At 40.4% G+C, this 25,093-nt stretch overlaps 1 protein-coding gene across 9 annotated transcripts in view; it reads left to right on the plus strand.

The window, feature by feature from the left end:
• Dlc1 (DLC1 Rho GTPase activating protein) overlaps positions 1-25,093 on the plus strand; it is a 470,384-nt gene that overhangs the window by 411,479 nt on the left and 33,812 nt on the right. Inside the window, exon 1 of one of the 9 annotated variants that reach the window (XM_046459258.2) lies at positions 12,902-13,244. The exons of the other annotated variants lie outside the window; for them this stretch is intronic. Within the exon in view, the coding sequence (XP_046315214.1) occupies positions 13,208-13,244 (37 nt within the window). The 5' untranslated portion in view covers positions 12,902-13,207. Of the gene's footprint in view, positions 1-12,901; positions 13,245-25,093 lie in introns of those variants that run through there. 9 annotated transcript variants of the gene reach the window in all.

Raw genomic sequence — 25,093 nt, forward strand, 5'->3', positions numbered from 1 at the left:
CCTTAGGCTCAGTTGCAATCCAACTGCCCCTATCAGATCTTTAATTTTCAGATAAGGGCTCCTGCCTTTCCTTAAATGCAGAATATGCAAATTAGCAAGATCAGCATCAGCCATGAGGTCTGGAAATCAGAATGAAAAAAACTTTCCTTTTCTGATTTGAAGATTTGAGATGGGTGGTAGAAGGAATAAAAACCCTGGTATGGAATCATTTGGGTCCAATGCCATTAGTTCAAAGAAGTACTGAGTTCATTTTGAAAAGGGGAAAAAGAAATCCACACATACTAATTTAGGGGAGTTGGCTGGAGCTCCATTCGTCTCATTCTTTAGTTTTTTGTTGGAGATTTATTTAGGTCAGAGTTTTGAGTTAGATCCCTCATTTCCCCAGGAGACCAGCAGGACTGTGTAGAAACTCAGTTCTGAGGAAGAATGTGAATCATGTAACTGATATGTTTGGCTTCTATGATAACCCAGGGAGAAAAAAGAAAAAAATATAAACTAAGGTGTGTTTCCTAGACACAGGTATGCAAACCATGGTACTAGGCAAATGAAGGAAAAAAAGGTAAATGGGGGCTGACTGAATATTTTCAACACTTTGGAAGATGCTGTAGAAGTTTTTTATCTTTATCTTGCCCAGATTTGGATTGATCATTCTAGAAAGATTTCAGTTTTACACTATTAATCAATGTTCCTTCATTCTTTCTAAATTCCATGAAGATTTCAAAGCCTTAGGTAGGCATAGGGCTCAGTCAAGTTAAAAGTAACCAGGAAAGTCCAATGCCTTCTAGATTAGATTTTTCTGGTTTGCTTTACTCTCTGGTTCTCTGTGCGGAGGAACATTATAACTCTTTCCATAATCCTGTCTTGGACTTTATTTTTCCCAACTTTAAACATTCTAATAGCACAAGAAAATAGAGTAATTATGGCGGTTTAAAACTAAAATAAATATGCCATGTGATAAGAATAGTAAACATTCACCTTGGAAATTGGGTGATCGTTTACAGAGTCAAGTTACTGTGATTACTGTCATCATTATTAAAATTATTTAGCTTCGATAATGCACAGAAGGAAATAGATTTGGGGATTATTTTAAATAACGTAAGTTTAGATATTAAATAGCTAATGGTGATTACTTTCAGTATCCCTAGGTCACTAGGTTGGGAATTTTTTTTAATAATAACATTTCAACAGAACATAACTAGGAATTATTTTTTAAAGAGAAAAAGACTTTTAAAACATACGTAAAATAGCTGTGAAATGCAATTGCCACTATGAATATTACAGTTTGAGAAACTGTGATATTGTCATAAAGTAAAATTATCACCCACTGACCCATCATCCAACTAACTAAAGAGTTTGAAAATTCTGTTTCCTGTTAAAGCTACCTAGGTGCTCTTCCTCCAGCTAGTGTCTCTGCTTTGCCCCAAAGGAAATCACAGTCTTGAATGTTGAATTTATGATTCCCTTCCTATTTTATTAATTTTTATCATGTAATTTTGATATTTCACTTGACATTGTTTCAAAGATCAATCCTTATTGCATGTAGCTATAGCTCACTCATTTTCACTATTGTGTAATATTCTACTGTGTAAACCTGCTGCTTTTAAAGACCTGTTGTGCAGGTGATAGACATTTGGATTATTTGCATTTCTCCCTAATATAATGCTATGTAGACCTTCTTTCTGGATGCACATGTGCAAAAGTTTCCCTCAAAATATTGATTTCCACTGTATCACACAAGTTTAAACATGTAGTACATTTTGTTCTCATTCAGCATTTAAAAATTTTTAGTATGATGGCTTCTCTGATCATGAAATATTGAGTATTTAAAATTGAGCATTTAAAATTATATTGAGTATTTAAAATTGAGCATTTAAAATTATCAATACAAGTACTGATTATTTGTATTATCAATTGGTGATTTTATTGAATTTTGTTCAGAGAATGTGATATTCTAGTTACCTATTTATGCATTTATAAACACTACCTCAAGAAGTGGCTTAAACAACAGTAATCAATTATTTGCTCATGGGTCTGAGCACCAGCTGGACACAGCTGAACTGTTCTTCTCAGGATCTGTGTTGTGGTTTAGATCTGGAATGTCCCCCAGAGTGTCATGTGTTGAAGGTTGGTCCCCAGTGCAGCAGTGTTCAGAGGTGAGGCTTTTGGGAAATGATTGGATCATGAGGCTCTAACCTCATCGGTGGATTCATCCATTTGATGATTAATAAAGTGAATGGACTTTGGGGAAGTGTTGGAAACTGTCGGCAGGTGGAGCATGGCTGGAGGAAGTAGGTCACTGGACGTGCCCTGGGAACTGCCTCTTGTCCCTGACCTCTTTCTCTCTTTCTGCTTCCCAGCTGCCGTGAGCTCAGCAGCTTTCCCCAGGCTTTCCCTCCACTGGGATGTTCGGCCTCCCCTCAGGCCCAGAGCAGTGAAGCTGGCCAGCCCCAGGTTGGCACCTCTGAAGCCATGAGCCGAAACGAAGCATTTCCCCTTTCAGTCGTGTCAAGTATTTTGATCATAGTCATGAAAAGCTAATCAACACAGTGTGCATTAGAGTTCTCCAGAGAAGCAGGACCAACGGGATAAATAGATAATAGATAGATGAAAGGGTCTATCTTATGAGGATTGGCTGACTTGATTATAGAGGCTGATAAGTCCCACTAAAAAGAGCCACGGGAGCTGGTTGTGAGGCTCAGTCCAAGCTTTAGAATAGGGGAGCCAGCAGAGTAACCTTCAGTCCAAGGCTGAAGGCTTGAGAATCGGCATGAACTGCTGATGCAAGTCTCAAAGCCAGAGAACCTGGAGATCGTATATCAAAGGGCATGGGAAGATCGGTGTTCCTGCTCCAGGAGAGACAGCAAATTTACCTCTCCTCTGTCTTTTTCTTCTATCTAGACCCTCAACTGGCTAGATGGTGCCTCTCACGTTGAGGGCTGATCTTCCTAATTCAGTCCACTGATTTAAATGCCAATCTCTTCCAGAAGCTGTCTCATAGACATACCCAGAAATAACATGTTAAGGCTTGACCAGCTATCTGGTCAACCCTTAACTGAGCCAAATGGACCCCTTAACTTGCCCATCTCAGGGTCTTGTCTGGCAGTTTAGTCAAATGGTAACTGAGATTAGGGCCTCTCAAAGGCTTCTCCATTCACATGTGTGTGGGCTGGAAAAACTCAAACAGCTGTGAGCCAAAACAGCTGTAACCAGCGCCTCTGGAATCTCTGAGGCCTTTCCATTTATTCTCTCCACATCAGGGCCTCAGAGTTATCAACTTTCTTACTAGGTAGCTGAAGACTCTAGCATGATTATACCAAGAAAAACTCACAGAAACCACATAACCTTCTCCAGTCTACCTTGAAAGAAAAGCAGCATCACCTGTGCCAGATTCTGTTCATTACCACCTGGGTTCAGGAGGCGGGCATTACTCCACCTACTGATAGAAAGGATCAGCAGAGATTTTGTGGACATTTTAAAACCATCACAGTCATTAATGGGGTACCACCTCTTTGAAATTTGTTAAGATTTGCTTTATGGCTTAGGATATGGTCAGTGTTTTTATTTCGGTTTCTTTTATTTGTTCTTAACATTGCAACACTGAGAATGTGCATGTTCTACCTGATAAGTACAGATATCTGCATGTGGTGACTAAAACTTTTCTCTTTGGCTTTATTTTGTCTGCTCAGCCTATCCAGAATTGTGAGAAGTCTGTTGAAATCTCCCACCGATGCAATTTTTATCCATGTCTACCTCTAATTCTGCTCATTTTTGCTTTGTAAGTTTTGAGGCTATTTTATTATGGGCACACAGGTTCAAAATACCTTTACTTTCTTGTTAAGTGACCTATTTAGTGTTTGGTAGTAATTCTCTTCACCACTTACAGTCTGTTTTGAAGTAAAGCCTTTTATTTATGATACCAGATAGCTCTCCTAATTTTCTTTTCCTTAAGATATTTGCCTGGTATATATTTTCCTGTTTATCTTTTACTTTCAACCTTTCATATCACAGTATAAATGATTCAAACATCTGGAACACTCAGTTATGAAATTTGGTGGTTTATAAACTTCTTCTTTTTTTCCTTTTACATATCCACTTTGGTAACCCACTGAAATGATGGCAACAGTCAGCAGGGAAATAGTTGTTTGTTCAGCAATAGGATATCTGTGTAAGAGAGGTTTGATGTAGTCCGTTCTCTACTGATAAATCCTCAAATGTCAGTCTTTCTCAATTCATGAGTCTTCTTGCCAGATCCACTTTTTAAAATATATAATTTGTTGCCTTGCAGTGTCCCCAAATTACAGCCTAATTCAGTAGAATCAATAAGAGATAATTGGGCCAGGCACAGTGGCACACGCCTATAATCCCAGGGCTTGGGAGGCTGAGACAGGAGAATCCAGAGTTCAAAGCCAGCTTCAGCAATGGCAAGGCACTTAGCAACTCAGTGAGACCCTGTCTCTAAATACAATACAAAATAGAGCTGGGGATGTGGCTCAGTGGTCAAGTGCTCCTGAGTTCAATCCCCGGTACCAAAAAAAGAGATAATTGAGTGAGTTAGTTACGCATGAAAAGTCAAGCTTGAGGATGAACTGCAGCTCCACTCTCCTGTTGGCTATTAAAGTAAGTTAATGATCTGGAGCTATGTAGGGGTTTCCAGCAACAACACGATAATGGCCAACATGCCATAGTTAGCAACTTAGAAAAGAAACTGTTTATTATTTTTCAGGCAATTGCCCAAACCCATCCTGCAGTATCTGTGTTTTAGGACCAGTGTACCATAAAGAAAAAGAGCAACATATTATGGTTCAAATAAACACGTAACATCTCCTTAGTAGAAATAAACTCATGAGCAATTCTACTCAGATTTTCAGAGTTATGGTAGTCAGTTTTATTTCATAGCTACTTTAGAATTACATCTGGATATTGATTTTAAAACTCAGAGTTTAGGGGTAACCACATGAATGATTCATTTTAAACAGTGTGGTAGAAAACAAAATTAAAAATGTCTTTATACCTACAAGGTAAAAGGTTTAAAATGTACATCTTAGCATTATATATAGCCCTTGAAAAAGTTGGATTTATTTATTATTAGGTATATTATTAGTATTATGAGTAAGTATATATGAGAACACACATACACAACATTGCACTTATGGAACATTTGAAAGTCAAAAAGTCTCTCAAAAATGTAGTGCCCCTACGACCTTGACACGACTTTGACATGACTTTGACTTATACTCTGACTCCATTAGATTCTCAGTAACAGGTCCTTATGGAGGCCTCACTTCCTGCAAGGCATTTATCTATATGTGATACTAAGAGAGGTGGAAAAAATAAAATAAGGAAGCTAGAATTATTTTTAAATACATGATCAAATGTATAATTTAAAATAGAGCAAAAAAAAATCCCAAGTATTAAGTAACCTTGTTTTGTAAGTTAGTGTCTCTGGCTTTAAACCATACAGAGAAAACTACTTAAGTAAACTCCTAGTTAATAATTAAAAAGAACAAATAAGTAAAATCTTTGAATTTTTTGAAGCTTGTTAATTTTTTAAAATCATAAATTAACAAGCTTAAAAGGGAGATGACAAACTTGTAAAAATCTGTTTTATATTAAGTGACAAATGGCTAACATCCTTAATCTGTGCATATTCGATTCAGTAAGAAGAGACAAAATGCTTCATCCAAAGAAGTTCTAGAATTAAATAGATGAGGTCAATATCAGTGTGTTTGGGGTGGGGAGGGAGACAGGGAAAGAGGGAAGGAGAGAAAGACTGGAAAAGAAAAAGCAGTTTAAAAGCATAAAAATACTCCAGCAGTATACAAGCCTGGTAAAAAGATCAAACACTGTGTGATCCCACTTCCATGAAGTACCTGAAATCGTTAAATTCCTAAAGACAAAAAAGTAAAATAGTTGTTACTAGGGGGTGGGGGAAGAGAATAAAGAGTTATTGTTAAATAGACAACAGAGCTTTAGTTGGGGGTGATGAAAAAGTTCTGGAGATAAGTGGTGGTAACAGCCACACAATAATGTGAAGATCCCCAATGCTACTGAACCAATACTTAAAAATAGTTAAGACGATAAATTTTATGCTATGTGTATTTTACTACAAGAAAAAAATCCAACCAGTTTAGTGTTCAAACAAACATAAACAATAATATGATGTTTTGCTGGTCAAATAAACAAAATAAATTAAAATAATAATGCTGGCAATACTGATAAGAAGGGAAATGGGTACATGCAGACCCTGATGAAAATGTAAACTGTCCTGAATGACAGTTTACAAATATATATAAAATGTCCTTCTTGTGTGTGGAGTAGGCGGGGTGGTAACTGGAGATTCAACCCAGGGGTGCTCTACCACTGAGTTATGTTCTCAGACCTATTTATTTATTTATTTATTTTAAGGAGAGAGAAAATTTTTTAATATTTATTTTTCAGTTTTCGGTGGACACAACATCTTTATTTTATTTTTATATGGTGCTGAGGATCAAACTCAGCGCCCTGCGCACGTGCATGCCAGGCGAGCACGTTACCACTTGAGCCACATCCCCAGCCCCCTTTTTATTTTTTGATACAGGATCTCCCAAATTGCCAGGCTGGCCTCAAACTTGTAACCCTCCTGCCTCAGCCTCCCAAACTGCTGGGATGACAGGTGTGCACCACTGCACCTGGTTAAACCATTGCCATTCTTATTTTTTTTTAAAAAACTAATTACATAAAAATGTTCTTGAAAGGAAAAAAATGGTAAAAAATAAATAAATAAATAAAAGTGCAACATCAATCAACTAATTCATGGTGGGTCCATAAGATGGAATATTATGCAACTATGACAAATCATATTCTTTATCTATGTTAAGTGAAATAAAATACAACATAATGTGATCTCAATTTTATATGACTAGGAAGCCAGACATGCAAATGTAATACATCTATAATTACTTCTGTTATTCTAGTTATAAGATTTTATTTATTCCTTTATACTTTTCCATATTTTTCTTGACTCTTTACAATGAATAGCATAGAATCATAAAATTTAAGTAACAAAAGATTAAACATTACTTGTACTTATAAAATAACATTATCCATCTTCAGCTGTCAATGAATTATGGGCTGCAAGCTCATAAAGGATTCTTAAATTTAAGGATAATAGCACAATAGACAAAAGAATCAAGGCATGCCCTTTAAACTGGTTAACTCAATGGCAAAGCCGCCTAGTTGTCTTCCTGGAATAAAAAATGATCACATTTTTTTCCTTTCTACTCACTTGATTTCTGTATAGTCAAAGGCCACAAGAAAGAATTGGTGTAGCCATTAGCAAAGATCAAATGGAAGTTGTGAGTATGGTAGAGACGTGACGGAGTGCCTCTGCTCCTGGGTTCCTGAGTTCTCTGGTATTTTTAGCAATGAGGCCTTGAGTTCATCTACCACCTAAGCCTTTATAGAAAGTAGACTTTAAAAGAAAATTCTACTGCCAACATGGTAAATATCTCAGGAAAGCATGCCCACTGATTTCTCAAATCTGGATGGAGAACTCCATAGGTTCAACCCTTTCCTGGACTCCAGTGCAGAACTGTACCTAGCACTGCTTTCTGCCAAAGAGCTTCCCTTTCCAAGCTCCCTCTTCATTTTTATTTTGTTTCCCCCAACACACTGCCTTTTCTAGGGTTTAATAAATATTTGTTGAATGATGCAAGTATTATGCTAGGCTTTCCTATTTGGGGTTTAAGTGATTATCCAACAAGTTGATTCATATTGTATTTATTATACAGATGCTCTTTCAACCTCATTAAAAATCTCACTGCAAGCCCAGCACAGTGGCCTGTGCCTGGAATCCCAGCTACATGGGAGGCTGATGAGGAGGATCACAGGTTCAAGTCCAGCTTAGGAAACTTGGTGAGACCCTGTCTCAAAATAAAAAAGGGCTGGGGATATATTACAGTAGTTGGAACACTTACCTAGCATGCCCAAGGCCCTAGGTTCAATCCCCAGTACAAAAAAAAAAAAAAAAATCTCAGGGAGACTAACTACTTTCAACATATTTTGAACTTGAATGTTCCAAGGTGATAGTCAATTAAAGATCTAACTGAACGAAAGAGCTAAAATTTTAAAAACGATAAGTTTATTTTGCAGCCTAAGCTCTGTGTTCCTTTCTTCTTTCTCCATCCTGTACCCCTAGTATTAGAGTTTTGAAAAATTCTGAAAAAGCTAAATACCTTTTAGCCTTTTTATAAGGTAAGGAATGGGAAGAACCCAGACTGAGGTCACTGAAGCTTAAAAGTAAATGAATGCTTTAAGGACAGCCATTCAATTTCAAATTTAATTATTTTCCTTAATTGAATACTGTTTACCATTATTTCCAAAATGCCTTTCTTTCTTGTATTTCCTTTGAGCATTACAAATCAAAATTATTTTCCTCAGTAATTTCATAATGTTCCATTGAACACAAATTATATTACAACATTTTCCAAGTGCAGAGGAGTCTTTTAGTTCCTAGGGGAGAGAAAGAAATTTCCAAAGAGATGGCTTGGCTCATATCACTAGAGCAGAGGTTTAAACTCGTTGCCCGAGGGATAAATGAAGCCCACAGTTGAAATGACTTGGAATGGATTATGATTTTTTAAACTACTTGCCCACATCTAAAACTTGGGAGCTTTGATATAAAAATATAAATAGAGGTAATATAGGTCAGTGGTAGAGTAGTTGACTGGCAGGTGAAAAGCCCTAGGTTCATTCCCTAACACTGTCATCACCCACCAGAGGAGGAAGAGAAGGGGGGGAGGGGGAGAAGGAGGGGAGGGGGAGAAGGAGAGGAGGGGGATGGGAGGGGGAGGGGGAGGGAGGAAGGAAGGAAGAAAAAGGGGATGGGAGGAAATACAGGTGCTGTTGGAAAATCATTAAACCCAGTACATTGGAGTTGCTGTGTTACACGTGCCAACAAGGGCCTGACTGGCAGCTGTCTTCAAAGAGGGTTCTGGACTCTCCTGCTCTCACCATTCCATGTGGCTTGCTTTACTTACAGCATCACATGCCTGGATGCCTGCAGACACCTGAAGTTTTGTTTTGTTTATTAACACATTATGGTATGAAAAAATGCAAGAGGGTGACTTTGAACAATATCAATAATATCTCATTTCAATCATTAAAATAGAATATGAACCAAAAAGAGTAAAGAGTCGCCCTCTTTGTCACTCTCTGCCACACAGTTTAGGAGTTAGCTATGTGATTTTTCTTTCTTTGGTAATACTACAGTTGAATGTGAAAAAAAAAATCCAAATAGAGAGGTCAGGGATCCCCTGTGAATAACCTCCAAACAGTGGATGCCCAAACTGAGGAAGCAAACAGTACAAGTCCTTATGTCATCTTTAAAAAAAAAAATCTTCCATTGATAACAGTCAATGGCAACAAGGATCACAAAACCTTGTGTAACTGGTGACGGATTTTTATTCTTATGAATTGAAGAGCTTTCTTATGACCTTGACTGCAAGTGGAGAAATGGGCAACACTAAAGAGGTAACTTCTGCCTCTTAAGAGTCCACTATTACCAAAATCTCAGTTAATGAAGATCAGGGACACTCAGTCTAATGTCAGCAGTTTCTGTCAAATGAAACCTTAGGTGACGATTTAGTTGAAGGTTAAATAAAGAGGAAGGACCCTGAACTGCCCTGGGAACCCTCTTTCATCTGGCAAATACCACTGTTTGTCCCCATTCTTAATGACTTTTCCACTCCTTCCTTCCCCAGTTTGTGAAGGCTCCTTAGATTCACAAAGGTTAAAGTCAAGGTCTTATTCTATATTGTTTTAATTTTCTCCCGGATATGATTTAAATAGCAATTTCATCTCCTATTTTGATATTTAATAGGACAATCAGTCCTCTCTATGGGCAGCTTCTGAGCCCACAGATAAACCAACCACTGGTTGAAAGTATCTGGAAAAAAAATTGCATCCGTACTGAACATGCACAGACTTTTTTCTGTCATTATTTCCTAAACAATCCAGAATAAAACTGATTTACATACTATTTACCTTGAGGTATATAAGCAATCCAGAGATGATTTAAAGGCTGCAGGAAGGTGTGAATAAAATACTACTGTGTCATTTTATACAAGGGTATTGGGTGTCCAAGGCCGGGTGTGGAAGGGAGTCCTGGAACCAACCTAAGAATGCCAAGGGACAACCTTGTATAATAATAACAGCTAACATCAAATGCTAATTGCATGCTAAGTACTTATGTACTTTATCTTATCTAATCCTTATAAAAACCTCATGAGATACATCCTCTTTTTAAAGAGGAAGAAACTGAAGTTTTCAGAGCCTAAAAAACCTGTTCATCACAAAGTTAAGTGGCCTGCTCCAAAAGTCCAACTTTAAACCACTATTCTACAAGCTTGGTAGCCTTCAAGCATGTCCGTTTATATACAATGGGAGGAAAATTTAAAACTATGAAAATTGGGATTTGGCTCTGGTCACAGGCCATGTCATAATCGAAGAATAAAAGAAGACAAGATTCAGTGAAGGCCAGATGCAGACCAATGCATCACCCAAGAAAAATGTTTTGGGAGTTATTAGTATCATAGATGATAAGCAAACCACACAAGGCAAACTTCCAGAGATGTGTAATAAAATTAGGAAGATTTGGAGAAACCACAATAATCAAGGAGAAAGGAATGGGATTTGAACAAGAGAAACAAAAAAGGTCAACATGGTTTATTCTATGAAGATGAATACTGAGTGGGGAGGAGTGTATTAGGGATGCAGACTCCTGGAAAGCAATAAAAATACAGCTTCACCCAATAAAGTTCATGTAAAAAGTAAACATTAAGAATTAGTCCTAAGAATTGATATACTTTGAGATGCTTTAAAAATACCTATATTTTTAAGGTTCGAATTTTTAATAAATTAGCATGTTTTACAGATGGATGTGTTTGTGTGTGTGTGTGTGTGTGTGTGTGTAGCATACGTGCATTTTCATGTGGGGATCAAACACAGGGCCTCACATATGCCAGGCAAATGCTCTACCCCTGTGCCACATCTGCAGCCCCTGGAAGTGCTGAAGTTTGAAATTTATACTGCAACTTGAGTGATCTTTTCAAAATGCAAAGCTGATGATGGGATCCTCTCTTGCATTAAAATGGATTCTCACTGTTAAGAATTTTTAACATCCTTAACATAGTCATTCAGGGAATTGAATAAGTTTGCCTTTATTTTCCCAGCCTGCTCTTGAATCATGTCCCGCTTGCTGGCAACTGTAGGCTGATGTTTTCATAGCTTCTCCAGTGCCCACACCTCAGAGGGCTGCTCCATTTTGGGGAAGGGCAGGTCAGATCTTCACTTCCTGAACCCTCACAGCACCTCTTTTTCATACAGTAAGCTTGTTTGCCCCATCATAAGGACAGAGGGCTGACAGACATGCCCTGGATTACCTTTGTGTTCCAGCATCTACAAGTAGGTAATAGCTGGGAAACAACAGTATTTTCTGAATAGATAAGACCCATCCTCTCAGAAACTAAATTCTAGTTTGGGAAAATTAATTAAATTTGCTAAATAGGTGGAGTTCTCATTTTTATTTTTGTTTCACTGAAAATATGGGAGTGGGGAGAGTCTTGTGTTTATAAATTAAGACATGGCTATAAAATCAATACATTTTTAATTGAAAGACAATTCTTCCATTTGTATTTAACCCTATTTAAAAACTCCTATATTCCCTCGTCTACTTTATATTAGTCTCATCTAACATACTATATATTTTTCATATACTATACTATATATTTACTTGTTTTGGTTGGTCATTGTATATCTTCCCCATTAGGAAGCAAACTAGAGGGGAGAAGGGATGTTAATCTCTTTTGTTCACTGGTATATCCCCACCCCCAGCCTAAAAATAAGTATTTGGCACATGGTAAATGCTCTTAAATATCTGTCAAATTAATGAGTTTAGGTCAGTAGTTTTCCTTGTCCAGAGATAACAGGCAGAAAGCATCAATTTATCCCAAAGTAAAATTTCATAAAAGCTTCTTTTCTAGATTTTTTTTTAAAAAAATTTCTGTGATTTTATTCCATTGTTTTTTTGTTTGTTTGTTTGTTTTTAATGAGGCATCTTATATTAGGAGCCTCCGAACTACTATGCTTCAGAATCACTTGAGGGCTTGAAATAAATGCAAAGCCTCAAGCATAAGAGATTCTAAATCTTCAGTCTGGGGTTGGACCTATAACAGTTCCAGGAGCTCTGCTGGATTACGGTTCAAAGGCCACAGTTTGGAAAACACTGGCGATAGCTATGCACACAGAAGACTCTCAACACATCTACAGCAGCGTTTATTACCTACATTCGCTCTGTACTTCTGAGGGCTTTATATAGTAAAGAATAATAAATGTCCCAAAGACAGGTTCTTTTATCCCCTATTTTACAAATCAGGAGACAGGTCCATCCCTATTTCGATTTTCCCTCCATAACCGCAAATTTCTGTGATGCCCATCAGAATGAAAGGCAGAACCACCCAGAAAAAGAGGGAAAGGGTACGATGTCTCAGGGTCCAGACGGGACGTCTCCGCCAAGCAAAAGCCTCATGGCCTTTGCCTTTGCCCCCGAGGCCAGTAGCCGGCGACTTTTAGGCGCTTCCCGTTGCAGACGTGGAGGCTGAGAGAAAACATTCCAGTCCCGGGTGGTGGAGGCGGGGGCGGGACCTGGTGTGGGGGCGGGACCTAGAGGGGCGTGACCGGGACGGCCCGCGATCTTGGTGGCCTGGAGGAGGCGCGGGGTAGGGTGGAGCCTGAGCGTGGGGCGGGGCCAGAAAACCCCCGAGGCTGCGGCTCCGGACCCCCGCAGGCCGGGAGAAGGCGGTGCTGCCAGGTCTTGTCCCTCCCTTCGAGGCGGGCCCAGCAGGAGGGCGAGGCTTGCGGGGTGTAGTGTAGGCAATTCGCTCCAGCTGCCTATGCGAGGGCGCCTCTCTCTAATAACTGGCCATGGCCGCGCTTCCCTGCAGCAGGAGCAACTGCTCCCGGGCTTCTCGCTGGGCTCCTTGAGATCTCTCCGGTTTCGACCTCTTTCTTTCTGGGGCCTTGGCGAGAGGCTAGGACCCTTAGAGAAGGATGCGCTGAGGACCGCCAGGGCACGTGTCCCTGTGCCGCCGTCAGCCCCGGTGCGGGAGCCGACCTGCCTGGTGCTGCCTCGATTTACCCTCTGCGCGCCTGCCGCGCTGTGCCGCCCTTGATGTGCAGAGAGAAGCCGGACACCATGATCCTAACACGTAAGCTAGACTTGTGCCTTTGCCCGGGACTCAACAGCTGTCACTGCGCCTTGGCAAGTTGGTGTCTGTCCTTCGGTGCTTTTGGAACGTTTGCTAAGGAGTAGCTGGAGTTTCTTGGGAGTGGAGTGTGTGTGTGTGTGTGTGTGTGTGTGTGTGTGAGTGAGAGAGAGAGAGAGAGAGAGAGAGAGAGAGAGAGAGAGAGAGAGAGAAGCAGGGTCGTAACCTGGCAAGGGAGGTTTGGATTTCGGGTAATGACCTTAAGTCTCGCATCGCCTGGGGACCACGGACGCGAGCCCGGGTGGACTCCGAAGGACTGCCCGCTCGCGGCCTGCCAAGGTCGGGTAGAAGACTCGGACCGGGCAGTTCATCTATTCTCATTCTAAATCCCAGGCGCTAGCCTCTGGCTCCGCTGGAGTGGCAGGACCCCCTTTCTACTTTTCTTAACCTCTGGAATCCTTCTGCGATTGTTGCTTTCTGCCCTGAATCCTACACTTCCAAAATCAGCGTAGACTCCCCCAGAGTTTTATTTAAGGGACGCTGCAGGCTTTAATGGCACTTGGAAATGTGCTTGCGTGCATATTCACCCCCCAAAGTGCTTTAATTTCAAATCTTTTTTGTTCAGATATTTTAAACGATGAGAATTAACTGGACCAGGAAAGTCTGGCTTTGGTAGTTGCCGGTGCCGGGAGAGTGTTGAGGCTCTTTGACCAGCCCTGAGGCGCGCGTGGGGTGGGGTGGGGGGGTCCTGATGGAAAAGGCTGCGCTTTTCCGCGGTGAGCTGGGCGGTCGGAAATGCCCCCACGAGATGCCCACGCCCTTGGCGCCTGACGAGGAGCCCGCGGAGTTAGCCCCTGGGTCGGAGACAGGAAGGAAGCATGCCTCCCGATCCGACTTTTTTTTTTTTCTCCACAATAAGTAGGGCTCTTGGAACCTTGTCCCACTCTGTCCCTGACCCCACCTCCAACGTAAAGGGGCTGAGTCTTTGATCTTTGGGAAAGAGTTACCCTGGCCACAGTAAACCTACCCTGCCGCGTGTAATTTTCTGCTTGTCTGCGGATCCTTATAGCGCACAGTCAGTGGAGGTTGGTGGGATGGCAATCCCGGGTCTGCAGCCTGCTGGCTGGGAGAATCTGAGAAATGACAGGACTCCGCTGTGCCTCCTCCATCTGCAACACCCGGGTAATAATTGCATTGACCCGCAGGGAGGTTGTGAGGATCAAGTGATCTAATACAAGTGAAGTTATTTGTACCGTGTCTGGCTCTAACTTTCAGCAAATTCCCACTTTTTGTTAATGACTGTAGATGGAAACTCCTGCCTAAAACCTTATGGAGCAGAAAAACCGTCCCACCACCCTCTTCCCCATTCCCGATCTTACCCCTTTGAGCCCGACCTTGGTCAGCAAATGAATCCATTGTCGGGATTCAGAGGGTTGTTCAAGCGGTTGCTGGCAATTTAGAGGAATGCAGCCTTCGCACAACCATCCATTACAAAAGATTCATGAGGATGGCACATATGACGCATTTGGATAGAAAAAAAAAATGACAGCTCAAGAGAAGGCCAAATACTGAATCTCAAATTACAATTTTTTTCCTCCAAATTTTTGTTTGCTGAAGGGATGAAAGAAAATAATAGCCCAACAGATTGCAGCGTGGGGCATGTAAATCTATCAGCAGCTCAAAGAGGTTGACCAAGTCAGAATCCATCTGGACTGCAAGCTGGTCCCTTAGCAGAGATAAGTTCGCAGACCATAAGTGTGCAGTTAATGGAGGCACCCAATGCCATCTTGGCGTGCAAATTGCAGCAGATGGTCAGAAGGGTGCCCTGGAAGGCAGCAGCGCCCCCCACCTTTCCCCAGAAGAATTAAAGAACTGAGGAAGGAGGGTCAAATGGTTAGAAGATGTGGGTTCAGAAATTATTTAGAGATATTTTCTGAGAAAATGTTGGTGATTGTGTTCACTTTTATTGTGGTATGTTAGATTTACAGTGAGGCTCAAGCCTGGGTAGTACTTTTTCATTAGCACTACTGTTCAGAGTTCAAACTGAAGCACAGCAGACTGACTTTATCCTTCCCATCTGTTCTTCAAAGTTTGCTTTTGACAAAAACTGATTTTATTTCAATTCAAGTCGAGTGACTCCTTGCACAAACCAGGTTTAGAAACTCAAGAAGGGAGACTGACTTGTTTTCTCCATTTCACAAAATCAGAATAAGTAGACTGCAACTTAAAATCTTTCTCCAGAATGGATAAAGAGTGGTTTCAGTGACTTTTATTATAACTTCTCAGTTGTAGATCTTATGAGAAACAATGCTCTCTCCTTGAAGATGAAAAGATTAAACAAGCAATTGATTATCATTAATTGGAAGCTACGTTTCAAATTTTAATATACTGGACGAATCTAAAGATCTTCTGGAGCAAATGTGAAAGGCAGTTTGTCCTTAAACCCTAAAGCCTTTCTTTGTTGTTCAGTATTATATAGTTCAAATAACAAAGACCAAAGTTGAAGAGCATTTTTACATTGCAAGAGGTATTTGGGTTCTTCTGGAAGATGCACCAGATTAATGGAAACATGTTATAATTAAATAGCTATTTCTGTGATGTGAGTTGTGAACTGTACATAGTACTTAAACTCTAATTCATAGATCTAGCATGGGGATCAGAGGGGATATAGTAAGCCCCAATGAGATGCCTTCCAATCAGAGGTTTGGTGAGATTCCAAGAGGTGGTTTCAAATACAAAATTACGTACTTGGTTTCCCTGGGTATCCCCATGGAGATTTTAAGCCATAATGCAATGTTCAAATGAGAATGGTATTTTTATGACTTAGGGCGGGTAAATATGCAATTTGAAAATATTCAGGGAAGGGTGATTTGGTCCAGAAGAATGGGGGCATCTAAAGTACAGTGAGTGGAGTGAATCAGACTTTTGTGAAGAGAGCCTTGTTCTGGACAGGATGGTCCAGTATTGTAAACACGAGTTTCTCAAGCTTAACTCTCCTTCCTAGCAACAGGAAGACGGAAATGAGGCCATGCAAAAAAAGAAAAAAAAAAAAGATTCTGAAGGGCTCCAGACAATACTTGATCCACCCTGCTATTCACCCTGTATAGCCAGAAGACCTGCAAAAGTAAAAATAACTTCAGATGTTTCCCCTTCCTCCCTGGATATTACCAAATCAGTAGATTGAATTCTCAAAAATTTAGAACATCATAGCAAAACCTGGCCCCATGGTGTGACTGCATATAGACTCACACCAAGCCAAGCCTGTTCTAGAGATTGTAAAATAGACTCAGAAAGAAAGATGATTTTCATTTTTAATGTTTGCACAGTCCAGTGATTACAGTGACATGAGTTGGGGTCCAGGGAGAGAGAGAAAGCTGCTTTAATTTCTAAACTCAGTTGTACTTCTTTGTCTCAGAACTCTCTCTCTTTTTTTTTAATTTCAAAATGTCTTTTTTTATTTTTTGTTATAGATAAACACAATATCTTTATTTTGTTTATTTATTTTTATGTGGTGCTGAGGATTGAACCCAGTGCCTCACATGTACAAGGCAAGCGCTCTGCCACTGAGCCACACAACCCCAGCCCAGAACTCTCATTTTTAACAGAATCTGCCACTAAAACTCTTATTTGATGTTTGGAGTCTGTAATGCAAAGGAATGATCTCTAATGCATTCAAAACATAAAAGGACATGTTCCTTCTTTATGATGGTCAAAGTCAAGTTTCGATGCCCAACTATAAAGTGTTCATGTCTACTGTGTCCTAAAAAGCACAGTCCCCAGTTCCCCTTTTCCAGGGCTATGCTTTTCTGGAACAGACTTTATCAGTTGTCTGTTTTCTGACTATCACTATTGCGTATAGAAGAACGCAGACCTGAGCCTTCTTCTTCTTTTAGGGTAGACAGTGCCATAGGCCTGAAATATATTTTATAAATACAGGTTGCTGCTGTGAACTAGTGACTCTGTGGTGTTTTCTTTCAACCTTAAATGACAGCAGTCTCCATTTGTCCTTGGGGAATACATATTAAGACCCCCAGTGGATACCTGAAACCATGGATAGGCCCCAAAGTTACGTAAACTCTTATTTTTTTTCCTATGCATATATGTCTATGATAAAGTTTCATTTATAAATTAGACACAGTAAGAGATGTCCAACAACAATAATAAAATAGGACAATTATAACGATGTACTGTAAAAGATTTTTAAGACTTAATGCGTTATTTATTTCTGGAATTTTCCATTTAATATTTTCAAGTCTCAGTTGATGGTGATAACTGAAATTGTGGATAACGGTGTACTACCCGTAGGTAGTCGAAGATTCAGTTAGTGTAAAAGGGGTAAGAGTCCCAGCTGAGAGAGATTCTTCCTGTCTTTCAGCACTTTTTCCTTAGGTGAGAGCTTGAGTTATTGTTAAGGATTATCATGATCAATGATAATGATTAGGGACTCCTGCCAGGGTGTTTTAATTAGGTCTAATCTGTCTTAACCATTTTTTCACTAGATATTTTTTTTCCTGGCTGTCATAATTAATGGCAGGCAGGAAGAAAGTCCTGCATATTTAGCTTGTATTTGTTTTTCATATATCTTCACAAGCAATAGTCAGACTTTTCTAGAAGGACTCATACAGAGTCTTTTAATTACTTTGCAGTATGCGGGGCGGAGGGAGGCTTGTGCTCATAGGCAAAGTGTTTTTGCCTCCCGTCTCTGAAACCTATTGAGTGGAGGCACAAGCAGCCTCTGTCTTTAACATTTTGGGGAAAGGGTTCTGAGATAGCCTTTTCTGAAAGTCACCCTCTATCTACTCTACTGAATAATGCTTTCTGCAGTGAAAGTCTTTTAAAAGTATGTTTCTAAGGGAAAAATATTTTTGCAGGTATCACTGAAAACATTTGAATATAGGAAACCCAATTCTTGGGCTCATAGGTAAACTCAAGCCAACCCAGTGGAAATCAGTTTCTCTTCATCACTCAGCCTAGGTTTTTGTTCTGCTGTTAGACTTAGCTTCCCAGTGGACAGTGTGTCCTTTTTCCCTCCTCGAGTATCTCCACTTGGTGGCCTTTTCATGTCTGCATCCCTCCCCCACCAGGAGAAAGAATCAAAAGCTACTTGAAGGCTGAGGTCAGTGAAGCTGAGTCCTCAGATGCCTTTGACACCTCCCATCCACATTTTGTTCTCTGCCCTGCCCCACCTTTGAGTGTCCTGCGGAGAGGACTAGAGGTCGCTTCCTGAAGCTTGTCAGAAAGGCGCCTTCCTCCTCCTGCAGCAGTCTCTAAAGGATGTTTAGGGGACAAAAGTTTTCCACACCCTGAGGTCCTAGCATTTCCCAGGCTCCCAGCACTTAGGGAGCCAGGGAGGAAGAGACTTTGGAGGTGAAATGGCCTGTGACCCATGCCCCTGAACTGCCCTACAGCCATGCTGTTCCCTTTGTCACACTCGAGTGACAAAATAGATAGAAGATGCTGAAACCCTGAACTCATCTTTACCTCCTGAATCTGGAGAAATAGTGACCTCATAGGAGATCTAGTGCTCATACAGCCCTCTTTTTTGCAAATTATATCGCACAGAAAAGGGATTTTGTGTAATGCTTGTGCATTTATGAAAGGAAAAATCCAGAACTTTGCAAAAGCAGCCTGGAAAAGCAGGGCCTCTTCTCTATTGAGAGGTAGCTGAAATGCAGGGGAGTTCAAGGTCATACATGAGCTGAATGAGCCTCAGACCTCTTCCTGCCAGCATGTGTGAGCAAGATGGGGATAGGAACCAGGTGAACATCGTAATGTGTTTGTAAGAAATATGTATTTGAATTAAATTTTGATCATTAGTGCACACCTGTAAGGGGGCTGGGAGTCCCAAGCTGTTTTTAAAGAAAATAATTCCTTAATTCATTTAGAAGACAGGAAGTGTTGCTTTGCTTTGTTTTTATTTTGGTAGGAGAGATTGAACTCAGGGGTGCCCAACCACTGAGCCACATCCGCAGTCCTTTTTATATTTTGTTTAGAGACAGGGTCTCCTTAAGTTGCTCAGGGCCTTGCTAAATTGCTGAGGCTGGCTTTGAACTCGAGATCCTCCTGCCTCCGCCTCCTAAACCACTGGATTACAGGTGGGCGCCATAGTTCCCAGCAGGAAGTATTTTTTTATATATACTTTTTGGAACAAAACTGAATTTGTCAGGGACTAGGGATGTAGCTCAGTGGTAGAGCGCTTGCGTATCTTGCATGAGACCCTGAGTTCATCCCCCAGTGCTACCTAAAAAAAAGCAAAAATACTGAACTTGACAAATTGAATGGTATTTCTTTTTGAGTTTAGACATAGGGAAGGCTGGAAGTAGTTTATACCTTTTTTTTTTGCCAGTATCTTCCATTTTTAAATTTTTTCATCAGTCTTTGTTAAGGGAGCTTAATATTTTATTTCTTGATTTTTTTTTTTTTCTGTCACTAGGAACTAAAATAAAAGCAACAGGATTTGTTTTTGTTTTGTGGTGGTTTTTTTTGTTGTTGTTGTTTTTTTTTAGGAATTCCTTCCTATCTCCTTTACTTCTATTCAAGGTTTTTGTAGCACTTTGATTTTCACAGTATTTTATTTTTCCTGTGGTATAACATAGTAGAACTTGGAACAAAAGCCACGTTTTGGGAGAGCTAGCCTAAGTAAAACTGAGCTTTGGAGGACGGATGTGGATACAGGTTATTCTAGGCTTGTAGCCAGAATTTTGCCTTGCATAATAAGTTTTAAAAGGAAATGGATTATACAATCTTACGACTACTGCTTTATTTTACCAAAAAGAGAGAGAGAGAGAGAGAGAGAGAGAGAGAGAGAGAGAGAGAGACAGAAAATTAAAGGCCCTTAAAAATATGTTACTTAGAGCTGGGGTTGTGGCTCAGAGGTAGAGTGCTTGCCTACCATGCGTGAGGCACTGGGTTCGATCCTCAGCACCACATAAATATAAAATAAAAATATTGTGTCTGCCTATAAGTAAAAAATAAATATTAAAAAAGTATGTTACTTAGATAATTTCCTTTCTTAAAATTATCTTAGTAGCACTTATCACCTTGAAAGGCTTAAATTATGGAAGCTATTCAAACTATTTTGCTTAATACAGTTTGAAATGCGTAAGTATTTGATATAGAATACTAGATGTGTGTGTGTATTGAGATAGGAGTGTGTGTGTGTTTGTAAGTGTTCCAAAGGTTTATTTTTATCCCAATGTACTGAAATGAAATAAAAAGATTTGATAAGGCAGTATGTATTTCCTTAATAGTTTATTTTCATTTCAGTTTGAGTAGTAGGTGCCTGTTTTGATTGGTTGGGAGATATTTCTGTTCCTGGAAATAAGTGTATCAGCAAGGAGTGGCTGACAGCCATGTCACTCACAGGCTCAACTTAACACAGAGCTGTTGATGTAAGCTACTTGGCTTTTCCTGGGTTTTGTGTTAAAACAATACTTTGCAAATGCTTCTACTAAATAATCGTCAAAGAGAATTTCAGTTCATTTAATTTCTGCATTGCTAAGGTGTCACTTCATGTATTTGATCCCAGTTATAGACCTGCAAAGTCTATCTCCAGAGGTTTCCTTCTTTCAAAGCAAAACCATTTATTATGTTGTCATAACATCACAAGGGGGAAAGGGGGCTCTTTTCTCCCCCCACCCTTTTATTTCTAGGAATGTTCTTTACTAGAAAGCAGAATATCTGTCTCCACAACTCAGGGGGGCAGGTAGTTACAAACAAAAATTCCCAAACTTGCATTTCTCGTTGGTACTGAAAAATAGTCAGTGGTTTAAACGTAAGGGCATTAGTGAATAGGCAAGAAGTGCTGTAGCCAGGGCTGAGGGTTGGGTGGTGCTGGAACCTTCAGCAAAGAACCCAGACTCTGCACCAGCTTCTTTATTTACAAAGAAAAAAGATGCAGAGTTCTAGCTGGGTGCTGCCATGGAAGCCTACGTGATCAATAAGCAAAGTAAAACAAATGCTGAGCGGTTTCTATGCTCTGGAGTGTTTTCCAATATAGATTAAATTTAGTTTGAGGGCTTTGGACACACATGAGCAAACATTTTTGGACTGGTGTTCTCTATACCATGAACATAGCTTTCATGAGATAAATCAAGAAATTGATCCATTAAAAAGCATATTGAGAATTTTAACAGTAAAAACTTCAATACAGGGCTGGGGTTGTAGCTCAGTGGTAGAGCGCTTGCCTTGAGTGTGTGAGGCACTGGTTTCGATCCTCAGTGAAATAATGGTCCACTGACAACTAAAAAAAATTTAAAAAAAAAAAAAAAAAAAACCAACTTCAACACATTTAGTAAAATGGGGACCACTCAGTACAGTTTCTGGCAAACTCATTTTTTGAAGGAGGAAGACCATCTCCTTCTAATTGATGAGAAGTCGAGAAAAGTAACAGTAAGGATGGATCTCATTCTAAGGATTGTCTTAGTGAGACAATCCCCTTATATGCCCCTTCCATAATGGGACTAGCAGAATCAGAAGTTTAAGGAATTTACAAAGCCTCTGACAAGCCCAGGTCATGCAGATGAGGGGACTGGTCCACAGAGATTGTTTTCTTCAGGCTGCGTCTCTGGGCAGTGAATTCTTTCTGGGATTTGTTTTCCTGAGCTTGTTACAGTTTTGTGCCCTTTCTGTGATGGATTATCAAGCATTTGGGACACACAGATGCAAAGCTGTTTTACATCTGGGGAAATAATGGTGATAATTCATTACATAACCAGGTCAGGAGGTGCTAATGTCCACAGTAGGGAGGTAACTGCATTCTCCTTTTGCTGTATGTTACAGTAGATCCTCCTGCCTACCATTCCTTCACAGATGCCTGTGCTTCTTCAGGTCTCACTCTCCTTTACCTGGAATCTCTTCTTCTACAACCCAGTCTTACATACGGATCTTCACCCCTCCTTAATAAAGGCTGAGCACAAATTGTCCAATAAGGCCACGCTAATACCCCACCATGAGGAAAGAGCAGCTCTCCCACCTCTGAGTTCATACACCTCTTTCCTATGTCACATCACATTCTCCTTTGTATTATCCAGAAGTTCTTAGATTTTGTTTGTTTGGGTTTGCTTTTTTTAAGAAAAAGCAATGCATGGGAATAGTGCATTTCAAACTGGTAACTTGGGTAAAGCATTTCAAAAATTGGAATAGAAAAATGTAAGAGTAAGCTCATCCATGGTGTTATTTGAAACTTCTTGCAGTTTTACATATACACATTTGTATACAAGAAAGTATACGTATATATTTATGTACATACACAGATGTGTATGCTAGGCTGTAATGTAAAATTTATTTCTTATTATGGATCCTGATTTTAAAAAATTAAGACTACTTAACTGGAATGAAAATAAAACCAATAGTTTATTGATTAGTATAGTCTTTATTTATTGAGCAGCTGCTCTGCCACAAATAACTATAGGTGCTTGGGATGTATCAGAGAATAAAATAGGCAAAGATACTTGCCTTTGTGGAGGTCACAAAGAGGAAAAACAGAAAGTAAACCTGATAAATAGTGGTGTAGAAAAGAACAAATAAAGGAAGAAAGGGGGGTGGCCCCGGGGGAAGAGGCCAGTGTGGCTGGATCAGGGAGTCAGAGGCAGTGGGTGGCAGATGGGGTGTAGTCAGGAGCAGGGCATGTGGCATTAGGACTGTGGCTTTCACCAGTGAGATGTGAACTCATTGGCGCTGCCTGTACAGGGTCACTTGGGACTTAGCTAACACACGGACCTTAGGGTAGCCCTTAGGAAACTATTCCTAAATTGATGATAGAGGGCCATCTGACACCCTGTACTCAACTGTGAATTACCTTTCCAAGGGGCTTCCTGCTTCAGGGCAGGAACTCAGGTCTATGATTGTCCTGACAATAAATAAATATTAAATGAAGGGACAAGTGAAGGCTGATTGCCTTCACCTAAAAGCATGACCACGCTAGAACACACCTCACAGTGGATTTGGGTCAGCCACTGTTAGGCCACATGACCCAAAAGTCTGAATGAGTGGTTGACCAGTCTCCCAGAAGCTTCCTAACTTTTTTTTTTTTTCAAACCTTCAAAATATGCATCAGAAGATGTTTGGAATTTTTTAAGCACCTGAGGGTAGGAATGCTCCTAGTTGCTGTCAAAATCTTTGCTGTGATTAGATAACTTTAGAGCTTAATAAATACAAAGTGGCATTCTGTTATCTGACTTAGCCCTGCTAGGAATTCATTTTGCATAGATAACTCCTGATTGACAGTCTTTGGCGGTTGTGTGTGTCTGTTGGACGTCTATTTTTATAATTGCAAAGAGAAAGGGATTCAAGTCACAGTTCTTAATTTCCCTTTTAAGAAAGGAAAATATGAATGTGTTTTCCCTTTTCCTCCTTCAAACAAATATATGTGTGATTCCAGTGTGCAAAAATGAGTCTTTGGGGATGTACAAATGAATAATAAGTGAGAAATCGGTGGGAATTTGTTGGAGGCAGGGAAGAGAACACAGTCCTTGGGGTCAGAGCACTGGGTACACTGGGAACCTTGAGCTTGCATTTGGAGGTCTGTCTTTCAAGAACTGAAGGGACAGCAGAGACCAAGGTATGGAAGCAGTTGAATGTTGCTGAGGAGTTTGGATTCTATCTGAAAGGCAGTGGACAGTCACTGAAGAATGATAAGCAGAGGCTCAACACAGTGAATATAAAGTTCCCTAAAATCAACCCAGTGGTTCAGATTTGTTGGGAGTGGAGAGGTGATAAGGCTTACCAGAAAGTTCTTTTAGTGGACTGTTAGAATAAGCCAGAGGAAAAAGAGTTCAGGACAAAGGACTATGGGTTCTCAGTCCTGGCTATACTCAAACTTATTCAGGGAACTCCCATAAAATATCATGTCCAGTCCTCTCTCCAAGGAATAAATCAGAACACCTGCAAGTGGGTGGTCATGGTGTTTTCTAGAAAGACTCCAAGGCAGTGCCTCCTCCATCTAGGGTTGAGATTTCTGAGGTCCATTCAATTACTACAAGCCTTCAAGTCCCTGGTTTGCTTCTCCAGGTGACCCAACCTGGGAAATGCACCAGGTGAATGTGCACTGTTATTAAAGCCATCGTGTCCAGCTGCACGTCAGCCTTGCAAAATTAGCCACAGGAAAAACGATAAGCAGAATCTCCCATCTCATTTGAAGGAATCTGTGTCACCCAGGAGAGGAGAATGAGTCTTTGCATCAGAAAGCACCTGCCCACACACAGCTAAGGTAGCGGTAGAAGCAGCAGCTTTTCCATGAACTTTTGCCTACATGTCTGTCATATTTCAGAAAAATCCAAGGAATTGGGGAAGTGCTTGAATTTTCCTAACATTCCTCTAATTCCTTAGAATTGCATTTAAAGAAACAAATTCAGAGCCCTCATGGCAACACAGGCCTGTAGTCCCAGCTTCTCCAGAGACTGAAACAGGAGGATTACAAGTTCAAAGCTACCTTAGCAACTGAGACCCTGTATCAGAATAAAAAAGGTCTGGGGATGTAGTTTAGTGGTAAAGCACCCGTAGCCTCAATCCACAGTACTGCCAGGAAGGAAGGAAGGAAGGAAGGAAGGAAGGAAGGAAGGAAGGAAGGGAGGGAGGGAGGGAGGGAGGGAGGGAGGAAGGAAGGAAAGAAAATTCAGTATAGCATTTATAAGAGCCCTGGTTTTGGTAACATATTGGGGAAGAAGGGGAGAAACCTGAGTTCCCATTGTGAAGATAGAGCAGAGGGAAGCCAGAAGTAATCCCATCCTACTTATCCTACTTAGACCCCATCTCTGTTGCTCAGTCCACTGAGATCCTCAGACCTTAGCAGAGTGATGAGGGTCTGTTGGACATCTTCTGCTAACTCAGTGTTGGGGGATAGTGGAAAGATA

This window comes from Marmota monax, unplaced genomic scaffold (assembly GCF_021218885.2).
Source record: "Marmota monax isolate L192 unplaced genomic scaffold, Marmota_monax_Labrador192_F-V1.1 WCK01_AAM20220418_F8-fsc00332, whole genome shotgun sequence".
NCBI lineage: Eukaryota > Metazoa > Chordata > Mammalia > Rodentia > Sciuridae > Marmota > Marmota monax.